Below are 18,804 nucleotides of genomic sequence, written 5' to 3' on the forward strand. Positions count from 1 at the left end.
ATTTAATCCATGCCGCAAACCTTACCTTTTCTAACCTAACCTTGGCCTATGGATTGGTGCAAATATTCTGAAGCAACTTTTTTTTTTTTTTTTACGTTCTTGGGGAAACTTGGCTTAAAGTATACGCCTCAAGGCACTGCAAACTTACCCACGAAATAGCCTTCAGTGCATCTTAGAATGGGTTAAGGTAAACATCAACGAAACCGCGGAAGAAGAAGAAGAAGAAGAAGAAGAAGAGGAAGAAGAGAAGAAAAAACACACAGAAGATGATGAAGGAGAGAAGAAGAAGATGAAGAAGAAGAAGAAGAAGAAGAAGAAGAAGAAAGAAAAAAGAAGAAAAGAGAATAAGAAAAGACACACAGGTCTTCCTCGATTCCAGCGGTCCTCCTCACCACGTCGCCTCGCTTAAAGCTACACGGAATCACAGAAATTTTACAGAGACGGGACGAGTTTCATTGCCTGAGAGGAGACCAAGGGGAAGGATTGGAAGGGACGAGGACTGGAAATAAGATGTGAGTGAGATGGAAGGATGAGGGAAGAGAAGAGGATAGAATGAAGCGAGGGGGAGAACGGATATTGATGTGTGTGTGTGTGTATGTGTGTGTGTGCGTGTGTGTGTGTGCGATGCTTTCCCATGCTTTCCTTTTTGTACACGTTCTTTTTCTCTTTACCTATGGAAATACATGTAAATACAGCAAAAATACATGCATCCCAGTAAAGAATGCACATACACACACTATTTTTTTTTTTTTTGCATGAGTGTGTGTGTGTGTGTGTGTGTGTGTGTGTGTGTGTGTGTGTGTGTGTGTTGGTAAATGCGACTGATGCACAAGTTCTCTTTATATTTTTCAACGCAAATGTAACAATAATCCCCATGGTAGGGCTTTCGAAAATGTTTACTTGTAGTGGAAGTGAAAATGGTAGTAGTAGTAGTAGTAGTAGTAGTAGTAGTAGTAGTAGTAGTAGTAGTAGTAGTAGTAGTAGTAGTAATAGTAGTAGTAGTAGTAGTAGTGGTAGAAAGAGAGAGAGAGAGAGAGAGAGAGAGAGAGAGAGAGAGAGAGAGAGAGAGAGAGAGAGAGAGAGAGAGAGAGAGAGAGAGAGAGAGAGAGAGAGAGAGAGAGAGAGAGAGAGAGAGAGAGCAAAATCCAAAAATCCATTCTCCACACCCACACAGACACCTCCGCCCTCAAACTACAACCTCCTGTCCCTGGTTTCTTTCCCTTCCATTTACTAAAAGATGCGCGCACACACACACACACACACACACACGTGGCGAGCAAATACACAAATACAGAAGAGAAAGAAAAAAGAGGCAAACATATATATATATATATATATATATATATATATATATATATATATATATATATATATATATATATATATATATATATATATATATATATATATATATATATATATATATTCCTACGCTTTTAACAAAATAAGTAATAGAATAAAACTAAAACGACTCAGTTGGTGGCACTTAGATTATGAAGTATTAGTATTAAAAAAATATATTGAAGTTAATGGAATGGAAAAAAAGTGAAGGAAAGTATTATAACAAAGAAAAGAAAAAAAATATATAAAAAGAAAAAGTCCTCAAAACGTTTTTTTTTTTTTTAGATGCTGGTAGGGAGGTCAGGGAGGGAGTGCTAGGAGGGGGAAGCTGCTGGGGATGCTCGAGCAGACAGGGTAAGGAAGACAAGGATAGTAGGGTGGGGGGGACAGTAGGGGAGAGAAGAGGATAGGAGGGAATGGGGGAGAGGAAGGGGAAGGGGAAGAAGAAGGGAAGGGAAGGTGTGAGTGCGAAAGGGTGTTGGCAATATTTCTCACTGTCTTTTGTCCTTTTCCTTTACATATTTTCCCCCTTTTTTTCCCTCCTTTCCTACCTCCATATACCTTTTCTCTCCACTTTCCATAAACTAACTTAACTTCCTATCCCTCTCTCTCTCCTTTTCCCTTTCTGTTCTTCTTTTCGTCTCTCACTATTTCTCTCCTTTATCTCTTCTTTGTCCCCTCTTTTCGTGATTCTGTGTATTCTCTACTCTCTTCTTCCCTCACTGTGCTATCTTTGTTTTCTTCAGTTCTTACCACTCCTCCTCTCCCTCCTTCATCCACTCCCTCCTCCTCTAACCCTACTCTTTACCTCCTTCACTAATTCCTTCTCTTTATTTTTCCCCTCCTAGACCCACTCTCTTCTTTTCTCCTTTGACCATTCCTTCCCTCCCTCCTTCATTCCCTTCTTCCTTCCCTCCTCCCATCTCTTTCGTTCCTGTATCCACTCCTTCCCTCTACTCCTTCCCTCTTTCACCCACCCCTTCCCTAGCTACTTCTTCCCTCCTTCATCCCTTCCCTCCCCCCCTCCCTGGGTCGAGTTATTGCGGTGCCATCAACTTCATGGTCCGGAAAAAGAACTCAGTGTGGGCAACTAAATCTAAAAAAAAAAAAAAGAAAAAGAAAAAAAAGAAATCGACAAAAAAAAAATCAAAATTACAATTCAGATATTAGATTTTTATTCTCGATATTTTTATTGATATTATTATTATTATCATCATTATCATTATTATTATTATTATCATTATTATTATTATTTTATTACTATTTTTATTATAGTTGGGGTTCGTATCCACTTAAGTGTCTTAGTGGAAAACAGATGAGACTTCCCTGAGATGGCATGGGAGGAGGAGGAGGAGGAGGAGGAATAATGGGGCTAGTGGAAGTGTGGAAATAGGAAGAGACACACGGGGGCGAGGGAGGGCAAAATTCAATGAGGGACAGCGCCAAGAGGAGGGGAGGAAGGTAAGATTTAACGGGGACAGTGGCGAGAGGATGGGAACACGAGTCAGTGGGGAGGGGCAGGGGGGAGAGGAAAGGAAGCAAGGTTCAACTGGAGACAGCACCGTGGGGACAAAATTCACTGGGAGGAATGGGAAGGGATGGGATTGGGGGAGGCTCAATGGGGAAAGTTTCGGGGAGGTGGGGGCGTTAAACTTCAATGGAGGAGGTGGTGGGGGGGGGCGGTGCAGAGGCAGGATGGGAAGGGATGCAGATGAGGAAGGAGGCTGAAGTCAATGGGACACAGTGGTCGGGGTTTCGAAAGGCGGGCAAGGAAGTGTAATGAAAGAGAGAAGCAGATTACAAAAAAGTAGAAGCGGGGCAAAGTGCCATCGGAGGATCCCCAGGAGGTGCTTCATTCGGCCAATCAGCGAGCGAGGGCGACGGGGCGCATCAAGCCTTGAACCAGCGCCTCCAGAAGCACACCCCTGCCGCGGCTAACAGGTGTGTTGCTCCCAAACGGAGACAAATTTTTCACTGAATCAACAGAAATTATTATTTATTCATGACGTTAATGACCTCATTACCATATCAAATGATGATTTATTACATGTATATTAGCGGCAAAATATTGTAGAGTAAAACAACAATGCAATTCTGGGACACATGAACAGCATAGCGGCACAAAAAGGAGCAGCAGCGCGCAGAGGAAAAGTTCATGAGTATAATTAATCAGCGGAGGTGAGTGTCGCGGCCAGAAACACAGCGTGCCATAACGAATAAGTCTGTGTCGGTGTATTATCAGAGACAAGGCGGGGGCGGCCAGAGGTAATGGCTGGATGCATTCATCTCTGTCACGGGCGAGAGCAAGACCTCGCCAGGCGAACGTAGCACCCGTCTGGCTGACTGGCGAGGCGAGGCGAGGCTCACGGCCCAACTTTACATAATTCAGTCCCCTGCGAGGTCTGCCGGACGAAGCGAGCAGCGGACAAACGGACAACACAAACAAAATGCCGCACTGTGAAGGAACCGCCGCTAAGGTGAAGTTAATTCATCCACCACACGGCCGCTTGTACCGTTGTAACTCAGATTATGATTTTACTTTATTCTATTCTACACACCCACACCCACCCAGCCCCACCCAACCACTCTCTCTCTCTCTCTCTCTCTCTCTCTCTCTCTCTCTCTCTCTCTCTCTCTCTCGTATGTGTGTGTGTGTGTGTGTGTGTGTGTGTGTGTGTGTATTTTGTGTCTTATACGTACTGCTAGCTACGGATACATGCATGGATAAAAAGATATAAATGAATACAGAAATAGATACATAGATATATAAATATGGATAAACAGAGATATTTAATTGGCTACGGCTGAACAATCAGACAAGCAGACACACGCAGCAGGAGGCCCCGGGCAGCAGCAGCGCCGCATTACAGGTGTACAAGTCAGCAGTTCGTTGCGCCGATCGCTCTCCCTTATTTTTCTCTCTGTATTTTTGATGCACTCTATCTGTATGTGGCATTAGCGTGACCCGTTATGAAAGCTGCCGTTCAAAAACTGAACGCATCACTATAAAACCAGCACCACTTTCAAAACTACGTATATAAAAGAGAACCTAATACTTCTATCGCTTTTCAAATTATTAAAACAGTTAATTGTATCCACTGAAAAAAAAAGAGATTATACTGCAAAGTAAAACATTTAATCATAACCTGTCACGTGATATAGACGTAAATAAATTATCGCATCACCATCATAGGAACTCAAAACACCACAGCCAAGTGAGTTTGTCAGGTGATTCTCAAGCCGTGGCTGGGAACACTCGGGGCGAGGCGGGGCACAGTAGCTGTCCATGGGCGGGGTCCCTGGAAGCTTCCAACTCGTCAACCACCAGCTGTCAGAGAAGAGGAGGAGGAGGAGGAGGAGGAGGAGGAGAACGCAGATGGATGGATGAATGCTGGTGATAGCAAAAGTGTGGGCTTGGTGGCAGTGTTGCCTGTGACTGTGAATGAAGGGGATGCGTGGCGGTAACAAAACACCACCTCCACTCTGGCTCTGCTTCCTACACACAGATAAAATTGTATATGCGAGGCACATCATCCTCTTTCTCGCGCCGCTGCATTTGACGACGACCGAGGTAATTGGATTCCTCGGGGCAGGAGGTTGAGTAGGAAATTATATGTACAAAAAAATATTCTCCATCTGGTTAGTATCTTACGTCAGACGAACAAAGGTCAAGGTCAAGGATGAGAGGCCTCGTCAACTTAGGTCACGAGGGTTACGGAGTTGCGAGTCGCGGCGCATATTGGCTGAGCCGGGTCATGTTCGTCGTGTTCGTCTCTCTAATGGCTCCCCACCACCCACGCCCCTGCCGGTGCCACGCCTCTGTTACATACCAGGCATAAAATAAAGCATACGTGTTATATCGTAAGGTTTCGAGTATTTCCTGTCACACAGCTTAACGGTACAAACGAAAACCTGTGAATATACTTGATTCAAGAAGCACGCGGGTTAATGCTGATGTATGTATTTGTGCACGCATATTGTAACAGTTTGATAAATACACAGCGACGATTCCAGTGAGCTCAAGGACGCAGGCATGAAAAATTTACACACACACACACACACACACACACACACACACACACACACACACACACACACACACACACACAAACACACACTACAAACACAAACATAAAGGCACCACATCACAACACAGCACAACACAATACAACAAACACAAACACTCTCTCTCTCTCTCTCTCTCTCTCTCTCTCTCTCTCTCTCTCTCTTCTCTCTCTCTCTCTCTCTCTCTCTCTCTCTCTCTCTCTCTCTCTCTCTCACACACACACACACACACACACACACACACACACACACACACTTAAACACAAACACACACACACACACACACACACACACACACACACACACACACACACACACACACACACACACACACACACACCTTTAAGGCAAGCATGGCAGCAAGAGACACCATCACCACCACCACCTTCAACACCAAAGATATTTAAGAGATTTGTGAAAAAAAAAAATGTTTGCTTTCAATTTGGTCCTGTTTGAAATCCGACGCGATTTGGCGGAGACGTATATTCAAAAAACATTTTGAAATACAACTTAGTACGCATGAGTTTGATATTGGAAGGTGATGGAGCCTCGGTCTGTGTGCGGGGAATTTTCAAGGGCACATCAAGAGCCTCCCTTAAGCCTTATCACGACACGCCACCCTTACTTGTTAGTCTAGAGGCGGCGTTCAGCCTTATCCCGCAAGTGCAGGGCTGTCTGGCGGCACAACAAGACTAGCCACGCCAAAAAACCCATCTGGCAAGACCTACTCTACCAACACGCACCAGAAACAGAAAACGTCAAATCAACACAACCTGACATAATGTGATAAAGAAGAGTGTATAGTAATCGATGTATTTAAACACAAGCAGATTTCGTAACTTGAGGTCTGAAAGCAAGACACATACTAGAGCTACAATGTGGATGAACTTCAGCCTCACGAGGACTCATGAAATTGCCAGGGGAAGAGTGGAATGTAACTAGAGCAGAATGGAAGTTTTTTTCACGTGTTTTTATTTCAGTTCTCAGCTGAAGTGGTACGACCGATTTACGTTATGTTACAAATAAAAGCTGAGCGAAAGGACCCTGCTTCCTAAATGGAACGACAAAATCCCTAAAGTGGCCATCAGAAAACGTAGGTTATACGATTACCTCAAAGGACGACGACGGAAACTCGAAAGGAGACGTAGAAAAAGATAAAAATAAAGAAAAAAGGTAAAAGGGAAAAAGAAAAGCAGCCAACCCACGTCTTGAAGAAAAAGAGATAGCTCTCAGTCAGCACAGGAAGAGTAGCGACATTCCCATCAACATGAGAATTAAAGAGAAAGAGGCACACCACCAGAAAACTTGTTGATGGACACTACGAGGAAAAAAAAAACCTGAACGTGCAATTTTTCCTCCACGCCGCCGCCGGAACCATCCTCATCCTACGATTTATCCTCCATATCTCACCCTTTTTTTTCCCCCGCCGAACACAAAGGACTTTCAGTACAATAGATTTTCTTTAACGATAGTCGGAACAGTTTTTTACCTCTTCATGGATAGCAGGAACCTTCGCCTTTTTTGAGATTACGGAAAGCAGGCTAAAAAGAAAGGTGGAGTATTGTAACTTTAATTTTCTCATTTTCCTCTCTCTCCTTTGCAAACACGTTCCCTTCCCTCCCGGCTAAGATTGCGACACAGTTGAAAATACATAGCGCTAAGCATCCCGGCCGCTGGGAGGTGCGTCCCAAGAAGAGAAACCTTTTCTTTTCATATTACAAGCAGCACTTTGCCTTTCACCTTCTTTCTGCTGCTAATGACACACAGCAAACACAGCACTTTTCCCGGTAACAGCTTTGGGTGTTTGCTCTCCTTCCTTGTCGTGGTGCGTGGCGGCGTCGGCGAGCTCTGGTTCTACCTCTTGAGCTGGTTTCTTTTTCTTTCTTCCCTTTGCCTGTCGTCCATCTGTCTCTCCACCTGTCTCCGTCTGTCTCTCTGTACGTGCGTTTCTCTGTCCGGTTGTCTCTCCGTTTGCCTGTCACTCCATTTCTTTGCCTCACCTGTTTTTTTTTCCTTCAGTTTACCTCTCTCTCCCCCTTTTGTCTTTCTGTCTATCAATAGTCTGTTTTCCTGCTTGCTTGCCTGGCTATCTGTCTGTCAGTCTATATATCTGCTCTTTCGCCTCCGTCTGCCCGTCCATCTCATGCACACCTGCCGAAGGGAAAATTACAAGGCTTCAGGTGTGCCCAGTTCAGGAATGAAATTTTATTGATGTATCGTATTAAAGATGCAGTTTTATACATCTACGCTCCATTATCTCTTTCTTCAGTGCTCTGCCTTTTCTTCTTTGCTTTTCTCTTCAGTGTTTGTTTTGTTTTACTCCCTTTTTTTTATTAATTTTAGTTCATATGTGTTTTGAATTTTTTCCTTTACTTGGTTCCCCCTTCCTCGTTTTCCTGCTCACTGCATTTTCATCGTACTTGTCTTCCTCCTGCTGCTCTTCCTCTTCATGTCTCTCTCTTCCTACCCCCCCCCCCGCCTTTTCCTTTAACACACCTCAACTTTCCCAACCTCTGCTGGACGGAATCCACTCACCAGCTGCTCCACCACCTCCAAATCCTCACTTGCCAACCCTCCACAACTTCCACCACCTCAACCACAGCTCCAACTCCTCTTCTAATTCCTCTTCTTCTCCAGTACTGCTCCACTTTCACTACTGTTGCTCTTCCACTATCTACCCATCATCTCCAAACATCCTCCTCCTACTTTAGCACTCTTTCCATATACGAGGGAGGAAAACTTTAAGATTTCTCGTAACAGTATTTTTTTTTTTTCTATATCCGAGTGTATTTGTGGTGCCGTAAGGAAAAAAGTGTATTGTGGGTGTGGAATGTTACTACTGTTGTCCTATTTGTTCCTTATTCTTCGCTCCTTTAGACATAAGTGATTTTTAACAATGTATTTTATTCTCTTTTTTATCTGCATCCCTTTCTCTTTATTCTTTTCCTCTTCTATCCCCGCCTTTTTTCCTCTAATGACACTCCTTCTCTTCCTCCTTCGCCTCCCCCTTCCTTCTCTTCTTCCTCCGCCTCGTTCTCTTATTGCGGGTATTGTACTACTACTACTGCTACTACTACTACTATTACTGCTACTACTACTACTACTACTACTACTACTACTACTACTACTACTACTACTATCACTATTACTATTATTATTATTATTATTATTATTATTATTATTATTATTATTATTATTATTATTATTATTATTATTATTATTAATATTATTGCTGTTGCTGATGATGATGATCCCACTACTAGTACTCCTAAAAATACTACTGCTACTATCGTTCGGTACTGTTGCAGCTACTACTGTTACTACAACTACTATGACCATCACCATCACTACCATTTCGAATGACACAGCTACCTTTAAATAAAGACTGTTCTTTTCATTCAAGAATCTCATTACAAACATCAAAGGTGTACATCTTTTCTTTTCTTCTGTCTGTGTTCGTGCGTGGATCTGTCTCCCTCTCCCTCTGTGTTTGTAGCGACGCTGCCACTCGCCGCACTCGCCTTCAGGGGCGGCGACAAGGCTGCTGCCGCTGTTCATAGATAAAAGGATCCGTTCAATGCATTAAATGAAAGGCTACCAGGAAATAGTGGGGTGGATGGCGGGTACATGACATGGCCAGTGTGTATAAGAGTGCTCAGTATTAAAAGATGTTTTAGGAAGTGGCACGCTAGAAATTAATTTAAACTAAGATTTAAGCTTTACAAATGTATCATATTAGTGTATTCCACTCAGACCCAACGCGCTCCTCATGTGTTTTTGATTTTGAGATGTGGCATTTGGTTTTATCATACATGTATCACCTAAGTAACAGTTATTTAGGACCGAATAGCTATTTTATAAGTTTAAAATAGAGATCTAATACTTTTATTTATACATTTTCATTCTTAAAACTAGAGAAAAAAATGTCACATTTTCATGCAATTCTTTTATGATTCGTGTTTTTAAAGGCGCTAGGACAGTGTTTTTTAACTTTTCTAAATCCATGCACTCTTCCGAGAGCTGGCGCCTTGGACAATTAATTACGAGAGAGAGAGAGAGAGAGAGAGAGAGAGAGAGAGAGAGAGAGAGAGAGAGAGAGAGAGAGAGAGAGAGAGAGAGAGAGAGAGAGAGAGAGAGAGAGAGAGAGAGAGAGAGAGAGAGAGAGAGAGAGAGAGAGAGAGAGAGAGAGAGAGAGAGAGAGAGAGAGAGAGAGAGAGAGAGAGAGAGAGAGAGACGGAGAGAGAGAGAGAGAGAGAGAGAGAGAGAGAGAGAGAGAGAGAGAGAGAGAGAGAGAGAGAGAGAGAGAGAGAGAGAGAGAGAGAGAGAGAGAGAGAGAGAGATGGACGGATAGATGTATGATAGACTAAAAAAAGACGACCCAAAGTAGACGTGGAAAAAAATGTGTCTATGGAAAGGAGGAGTCAGTAAAATAGACAATAGAGGAGTCTTCTCATTAGTGGTTCATTTTAGTAATAAGTAAAATGTACCCAGCGGAGAAAAGCTGCAGACAGATTGGTTTGTGAATATTAATCAAGTAGAGCACTGAACGTATCAACAATTATGAAACAAAGAAAGTGAAATAGAGGCAGAGGCAATACGTGAATTATGAACATTATTGCAATTTCATTATAACGCCACTGAAAAGGTTCTCAGTGCGTATTTCACATAACATGAAAGTTTAAGAAATTTTAGCATCATTTCACATTGACGTGGATGTGTATGTACTTCATCTCCCGAAACTGGTACCACATGTGTTAGAAAAAAGTTCTGAGCCTTGTTAGAGTTTTTATCATCGAGGACTTGTACTGCTGGATTTATTATCATATAAGAATTATGTATATATAAAATGAAATAATGATGAATATGTAATTTAATAATAACGAATTCCATATTACGATAACGAACCGAACGATGATTGCGATCCGCGTGACGAAGATAATGAAGTAAGTTTCCACGATAACGATGCGATGCGAGTTTCCACGGTAAAGATGCGACTCCACGATAACGATGCGGGTTTTCACGATAGCGATGCGATTTCACGATAATGATGCGGGTTTCTACGATAGGTATGTGATGCGAATTTCCACAATAACGATACGGTTCCAGTTTCCACGATAACGATGTGATTCCACGATAACAATGCGATTCCATGAAAACGATGCGGGTTTCCACGCAGTTGGCGATAGAGATAGCGAAACAATATTGAGGTCTACATACCTACATTGGTACTAGGATGAACTCTTTCTCCTCTGTGGGTCCATCCCAGCCCCGTAGGTGTGAGGGCAGTGACGATGCAACCTTGCAGCGCCTCACACGGGTCGCCATGAGTAATCCCACCACACACCACTCCCCAGACACTGTCATGAACCCCTCGTACTGTCAGTGTCTGGTGCATGGTGCACAGTGTGCCACTTTTCAAGCCTAGTTGTTTAATCCGATGTCACTGTAAGTGTGTACACCGTACATACCATTCACCAGACTCTCTACGGAAGGAACTCATCTCCCCATAAGGATTTCCCCCTCCAGGCACCATCTGGTAAATGGTAGACATTGATCTCTTGCTTATGCTGACCCCTTGTCTAGTGTGAGGCGTTGCAAGTGGACGACTACTACTGAAGCTTGAAGCTACAAAGGAAAAGGAGGACCTGCTGCTCGGTCTCTGCCTTGGGTCCCAGGCCGGACCAGACAGCCACCTTCCCCCCCCCATGCGGCGCCCCCAGGCCATCACGGCCCTCAACAAATTTTGTCCGAAAGTTCTCAAACATCATTAAATTTTGATCCGAATATAAAATCGTCGATGGTAAATGAAAAATGGCTTTGGTTTAAAAGTGTGCAAGGGTGGGCTGATCAATGAAACAAGATGAGGCAGCTTTGCTCCTGGCTAGTTTTTATTACAGCTTGCCCGTGAAAATGCACATAGAAATAGTAATCCAAAGGTAGTTGCCTAGTTAATGGGAACTTTAAAAGATTACATAAATTTTTGGATAGGGAAAATGACTGGACATAGGGTCTGAATGTCTTGTACAAGAACTGCCGCCTGTAGACCTAATGTTTTTTTTTCTCTCTCTCTTTTTGTTTTAAGTTGTTATGCTCTTGAGTCTTAAATGTTCTTAAATTAGAGATCTAACACTTTTGCTTATATATTTTCAGTCTTAAAACTAGAGGATAATGTAAAATATTAATGTAATTCTTATGTAATTTATAGTCCAGGGCTCTAGGGTACATGAAATTCTTAAAAGCTTTCGGAAGGGTGAATGGATTTAGAAAATGTTGAAGAACACTTCAATAAATGACTCAAAATTCCTCAGCGTGCTTTGAAAACAACTTCTGGTTGTATTATTTTTATTTTACCAGGCAAGGCAACAGACAGAGGGCTCCATTTTTTTTTTTTTTTGCCCCTAAAAGAATAAAGAGATTTCAGAAAAAAAATTGTGGACAAGTTTAGTTTCAAAAGTGTCCTCAAACCTTTTGAAGAAATCTGAGCTCTTGTAAAGTGCAAAAACAGAATAAAGCTCCATATTCCAAAGTTTACCAAAGAAAGGGATAACTCTTGCATCTGTAATGAGGAAAGAACTGGAAAGGTAGTATGTTGAAGAAATTCTTGTGCAACGAAATGTAAAAGAAAAAGTAAAGATATTCGTAGTCAAAGAAAAAGAAAGTATAAGACAAACAACATTTCCCTCGATTTACATGTGTTAGGCCTCATAAACTTTGTCTCATAAGAGGCATAAAATATTTTTATATAAGAGAATGTGATGAAAGCGAAGCAGAACACTGTTTTTCAAGGAAGATGATTTTTCAAGAGTGAAAGGAACCAGGTTCGTTCTCCCCACTCCACACACACACACACACACACACACACACACACACACACACACACACACACACACACACACACACACACACACACACACACACACACACACACAAAAAAAAAATCAATATCACCAAATTTCTGTTGCAGAGATCGCCTCGCAAATTCAAGTACTTCATTCATAAGGCAAAATTACTAGAGAAAACATGTCTCTAAACACACAGCAAGTCCCATGTGGTGGTGGTGAGTAGTAGATGACCAGGTTGTAACTAAGCAGGTGACAGTATATGCTCCTGGTGCCAATTACTTCGGCATACCACACCGCGAGACACCAAGGCACATTAGAAATCTTAAGCCTGTAATTCCTTGTAATTGTGGAGGAAAGGAATGTCAAGTGTACTCCAGATGATTCTTGCTGAATATCTATCCTGAACGACTTGGTATGTTTGCATGTTTACATTACGAGAAAAATAACCACTGCTCACGTCACAAAGGTTGGCACATGCGCAGTAAGATTGAGCTAACAGCACACAAGAAGGTAAAAACAATGCGTGCCCCTCGGCCAGAGCTACCTGCCAGCGAGGACTGGAGGGATGAGGCACGTGGCAGGTAGCTGTAGACCAGGTAATCACTTAATAGTAGCGAGCTTACTCAGGTAATGACCTCCCCGAGCAGTGGTTTGTAATATTCGGTGGACACGCAGCGGCGGTACACTGATACTGGCGCGTGGCGAGGGCAGTGGGGGACTAAGGGCGGGGGGGCGCTGAAGGCATGGCGCGGTGGTGTGTTAAGGAGGGTCATTGAGCGTTACGAGCTGATTACGGAAGCTTCGTGCTAATTTGGTTATGCAAAGGATGATTCCTGAATTTTGCACAGACACGAACAGATCCCCTTAAGTTAGGGGAGGAAAACTCCGCAGATTTTGTTGGTCTGAAATCGTCAAAAGTTGCGTTTTTTATTACATTAATACTAACACCCAAACACTTGATAGGAGGAAGGCTGGGATCTGGAGGATTGGGTGAATTATAAATCTTATGCAAATTCAAATGAATGAAATATGATCAATCCACTTTACAGTTAGATTTCCTTGAACACCAATTTCACTTCCTACCATTGAGCTGGAAAACAAAATTTATCCCAAAAAGCTCAAGTAACACATTAACCACCTACGTATTAATTTGGTAAAGCAAGTGACTTAGGGGCGGGATCACGTATTAAAAGAATTTATTCCCTTCCACTTAACATCAACAGGAAATCAAGTAGTATTGTTTTTAATACAAAAATATCTTTCAGGAAATATGTACTTTAAACATTCACGCCTTAAATGAATATCTCTTTGTCTGTTTGTTTAACTACTTATGGTCTCCTTGTCTGCCCGTCAATCCGCTTAATGCTTATTTGTCTGTCTGTTCAACTGTCATCTTGTCTTTCAGTTTAAGTTTGAATGCAGCAGTGGGTGTTCACAGGATGGTACCAACACACTTATGATTCCGTTCCTCGTTAAGCCAGTCATTAACTAGGGAAAACATTTACTCAGAATAGTATCACCTTGCTACCCTTTGAAGTGTTCCTTTCCTTGTGGAATTTGCATTAGGAAAAGCGCAATGAAGGTCACGAACATCAAAAGCTTCAAATATATGAAGGGAAAAATAAACATGCACAGGTGTAACCGGAAGGGACGAAACAAGACGTGAACAATACATAATGACAACTCAAAGATAGAATGGTTGTAAAATGGGTTAGTTGAAAAAAAAAAAAGTTTGAAGAATGAACTGCTCATAACTGGAAGACTGGAAAAACTGGAAGAATAAGAACATAAAGTGGTTAGAATATGAACTGTTAGAGAGGTGAACCAAGCGAAAGATAAACTACAAAGTTAAAAAGATAAATTAAGTGAAAAATAAACTATCTGAAAAGAAAATCTCTCTCTCTCTCTCTCTCTCTCTCTCTCTCTCTCTCTCTCTCTCTCTCTCTCTCTCTCTCTCTCTCTCTTCTCTCTCTCTCTCTCTCTCTCTCTCTCTCTCTCTCTCTCTCTCTCTCTCTCCTCTCTCTCTCCCTTTGCAGGCAGCTCGTAATATAGTGATGGGTACGAAAACAGAGGCTTAGGGACGCGAAGGTGGACAACAGCCTGCGACCAGTGATATTACTTCAGCTGCCTCTGCCCAAATAATATGAGAGGAAATTCTCCTTCTCGAAATTCCGGGACATTGGCGTTCTCTCTCTCTCCCTCTCCCTCTCTCTCTCTCTCTCTCTCTCTCTCTCTCTCTCTCTCTCTCTCTCTCTCTCTCTCCCCCAATATTTGAACAGGTCAAGTGAGGAGAAGCGTGGAATGGATGAATGGATGGATGGATTGATGAACAGCGGGAGTGAGGAGAATGGGAGGGGGAGTGAGGGAGGAAAGAAGGGAAGGAGGAAGGAAGGAGATCTGTTACACTGAAGAAGGAAATGGAACACAGAAGGGAAATGACAGGAAATGTGTTGTCCGTCTGTCTACCTGTCTATCTATCTTTAGTGTCCAAATGGCTGGCTGGCTGACGCTCTCTCTCTATCTCTCTCTCACTCTCTCTCTCTTACTCTCTCTCTCTCTCTCTCTCTCTCTCTCTCTCTCTCTCTCTCTCTCTTACGCATTCCCTCCATTTATTCACGTCTATCTCTCTGCACGTGCCTTTCTTCCTCATTATCTACCTTTTCCTGCTTCGTCGCGTGTTTCATGGCTAACTAAGCTACTGGCTCTCATCAATGAAAGGCTCCCTCGCCGCCACCCAGACGCAGTGCCCCCGTGGCGTGACCTGCAGCCTTATTTCCCTGTACTGTAATCTGCGGTTTCCTAGGCATAAATTTCTCCAAGTAAGCAGGCTAATGACACGCTAGAGGACTTCACGTGGCAGGCAGACGTCCACCCAGTGTCACCTTCTTATTGTGCGGACGCCTCGGTTTGTGTGTGCTGCACGAGGTCTTGAAATATAGCTAGGTATGCAGTTCATGGGATAGCTAGACGAACGACAGAAAGGCAGACTGGGAACTAGTTAAAGAGACGGAAAGGGAGGGATTTAAGAAGGAAAACGAGTGAGAGGGGCAGGTTAAGAGATAGATATGTAGGCAGTAAAGCAAGTTGTCATAAATATGGCTAGATATGTAGTTCCGTAGATAGACAGACAGAAGAGGTAGACAGAAAAACTAGATGAATAGACGGACAGAGAGGGATTTAAGCTAGCCGAAAGTGAGAGAGGGAGGTAAGTAGATAAACAAGCAGGCAGTAATGGAATCCGGCAGGTAGTAAGGCAGAGTGGCGGGCAGGCAGGCAGACAGACAAACGATGAAATATAAGGACAAACAGACGGTTGAACAGACTGTAACTAGTTGATTGGGGAGACAGACAGACTGGCATCAAGCAAACAGACAGAAAGTTACACACAGAGACAGGCAATTAAGGACACACACACACACACACACACACACACACACACACACACACACACACACACACACACACACACACACACACACCCTAAGGAATACGCTGAATAAAAGAAAAGAATGCATAAATTTCAGTTTTGGATACGTAAGCTCATCGACATTTGCGTTAAATATTACCGTAAAATACTGTCATTGGTGTCGTTATGATCTGTATCTCGTATAAAGTTTTAATTATCGTCCCTGATTGGTCACGCGGCAACGCCTTTAATGTGTATGTATTTCTTGAGGCTTGGGTGAATGTTAAGGTGCAGATGCGGCCTCCGTCTCCTCGCAGCAGCCAGTCACCCCTCCAAACTACGAAGCCCCGCCTGATATTTATGGCACAAGTTTGCTTGATAAAATAAAAACCTCTCGCGGCGGAGCAGTATAGCTTTTGAAGGACCGTGGAGACTCTGAGTGTTTTATGGTGTTTTGTTCTTTATTATTATTATTGTTGTTGTTGTTATTATCGTTAATATTATTATTATTGTTATTGTTGTTGTTGTTGTTGTTGTTGTTGTTGTTGTTGTTGTTGTTACTACTACTACTGCTTTGTTATTATCATCATTATCATTATGAATATTATCATCATTTATTATCAGCAATGACAAAAGCATCACCACCAACAACGACTATTACATCAACAGCAGCAGCAACAACAACAACTGTTGCTACATGAGCAGCAGCGGCACTAACAACAACAACAACAACTACTACTACTACTACTACTACTACTACTACTACTACTACTACTACTACTACTACTGCTGCTGCTGCTGCTGCTGCTGCTGCTGCTGCTGCAACAGGAAAAATAACAGCTACTACATCATCATCAGCAGCAGCAGCACTACAACAACAAAAAAAAAAACTACATCAAAGACTACTACTACATCAGTAGCAGTAGCACTATCATCATCATCAACAACAACAAAACAACAACAACAACAACAACAAAAACAACAACTGTTATCTCATCAGCAGCAGCACTAACACCAACCACTACAATAACAACAATTAAAACAACAATAACTGCTTTATCAACAGCAGCACTATCAACAACAACAGCATTATTAGTACAGTCGGCAGCAACATACTCGTACAGCAGTAGCACGGACAAGTGTACCAATGTGGCTGTACAAACAAGGTTTATTTGTAATTGCTTTTATCTAATTTCTTGGTGTCCCGGTCATCCTCGGCTGTTCCTGCACAAGTGTGACAATAACTTCTAACTCTATCTCGTAACTGCCAAACATTCCACAGGCGTTCCACAGCCCACTCTAATTACTTCACTCCTGCCTGGGCCGCGCGCCACAGCTGCCAGCCACGGCGCCTCCCCAACAGAGCGACGCCTGTTTTCTGGCAGTTAAACTTGTACCAGCCTCCAGGTATTGTCCTCGCACTTATCTCAGTGCAAAAGCTCCTTATCGGCAGATCACTGGGCCAGAGCTAAAGATTTGCATTTCCATGCATAGATAAGATCAGTTCCCATTAGCTTGTCACGGCCCTGAAGTAGAATGAGTCTGGACCCATGACACTTGTGCTGGCCAGGTGGAGGGGAGGGCGCCGTCCACCTTCACCAGCGGAAATAAATTCAAGATGAATGGGAAACAAAACTTAAACCAAAGTAATCGCTAATCACAAACACAACCTTGCCCCTTCCCTTCTCCTGCACCACTTCCTCACTCTCCCTGATGTACGAGTATAACTCCTTCGCCGTGTGCTGATGGCCTTGGCATTCCTGGCAGCCTCCTCCACCTCTCGTGGGTGGCGCCACTGGTGCCACAGGCAGCCTGTGCCCGCCTACATTACTCTTTCCATTCATAATGACTGACGTCTTATCCCACGCGCTCACGCTCACTGTTCTCACAAGTCATTATTCTTCTTCCTGCAGATGAGGACCGTGGCGAGCTGACAAGAGTAATGGACGTCCCAACAATGCTGGCCGTAATTCTGTACTTTTTCATACCCTCAGGTAAGTTTTCAGCAATATTTGTCTCCTAAGTTTCAATGTCAGACCATCTCGGCGACTCACTGCTTGCAAATTAAATATAACCACTAAATGAACATCACCCAGAAGACCATGAAAGCAGCGTGTTTGTTGTGCAAAAAACTTGTTAGAACAGTGGCGCGGAATGACTGCATCTGGCTGTGAGTTACTCCAAGCAACCACAGCTGCTCGTTTTTCCCTCAAGGCAGTGCGTCAGGGGGAGTGGTGAGAGGGCACCGCTGGGAGGCGAACCAACTGATCGTGAGTGGAATTTAACTGAAGGCAACAGGCAACTCAGATGATGATAATGATGATGATGATTATGTGGTAGCAGTGGTGAACTGAAGCAAACAGGCAACTTAGATGATGATGAATATGGTAGTTCTGGTAGTGGTGATAATGATGATGGTAATGATGGTGGTGGTGGTGGTAATGATGACGATTATGATGACTGTAGTGGTGGAAGTGATGATGATGATGATGATGATGATGATGGTGGTGGTGGTGGTAAGTGCAAAGGTTATTACATAATATACTCCAACATGCAAATAATAATAATAAAAATAAATAAATAAAATACAAAAACATCTCGCAATAACAACCGAGGTAATAGTTTTCATATGCAAACTGCCACAGCTTGACATTCCATCACTGCCTCGCCATCAACACTTGTCCAGTCTCTACACACACGTAAACAAGATAACACTGCTACAAGACAGCCTACGTACAAACGCCACGAAAAAGCTGCATTCAAACACTTCTTTTTCTTGCAACTTTGTCTCCTGCTGATGGATACGACCTTGAGGGAGAACACTTACAAACTTCGCCAATGAAAACAGTCCGGCGCCTTATCTACAAGAGGAAGGAGCTCGTTGCTTGACGCTGCCTTTCTCAGAAGTACAGATGTTGATCCAAAGTGTGGCACTACTTCCTTTATCCCTCCGCCGTGCCTATGGAGAGGCGTGTTCGTGGCTTACGTGCTTTTCCCTTCCCCTATACTTCCTTGTTTTTCCTTATCTCAGCGTACTTTTTCTTTCGGTTTCCTTATCTCCGTGCAAGTCTCCCAGTGTCATTTCAAGAAGGGCGTGAAGTTACGAGGCAGAAGGGTAGAAGGGGCGCAGCGTCACCTAGATTTTTTTTC

At 43.1% G+C, this 18,804-nt stretch overlaps 1 protein-coding gene and 1 long non-coding RNA gene across 2 annotated transcripts in view; one reads left to right on the forward strand and one right to left on the reverse strand.

Annotated features, from left to right (window-relative positions):
• Positions 1–18,804, forward strand: part of LOC135100811 (neurotrimin-like) — a 158,788-nt gene that overhangs the window by 82,414 nt on the left and 57,570 nt on the right. The window contains exon 2 of the mRNA XM_064004158.1: positions 17,568–17,648. Within this exon, the coding sequence (XP_063860228.1) occupies positions 17,597–17,648 (52 nt within the window). The 5' untranslated portion in view covers positions 17,568–17,596. The remainder of the gene's footprint in view (positions 1–17,567; positions 17,649–18,804) is intronic.
• Positions 8,780–18,804, reverse strand: part of LOC135100812 (uncharacterized) — a 62,771-nt gene continuing 52,746 nt past the window's right edge. The window contains exon 2 of the long non-coding RNA XR_010268925.1: positions 8,780–8,956. This is a non-coding gene — a long non-coding RNA (uncharacterized LOC135100812). The remainder of the gene's footprint in view (positions 8,957–18,804) is intronic.

Source organism: Scylla paramamosain, chromosome 5 (genome assembly GCF_035594125.1).
Source record: "Scylla paramamosain isolate STU-SP2022 chromosome 5, ASM3559412v1, whole genome shotgun sequence".
Lineage (NCBI taxonomy): Eukaryota > Metazoa > Arthropoda > Malacostraca > Decapoda > Portunidae > Scylla > Scylla paramamosain.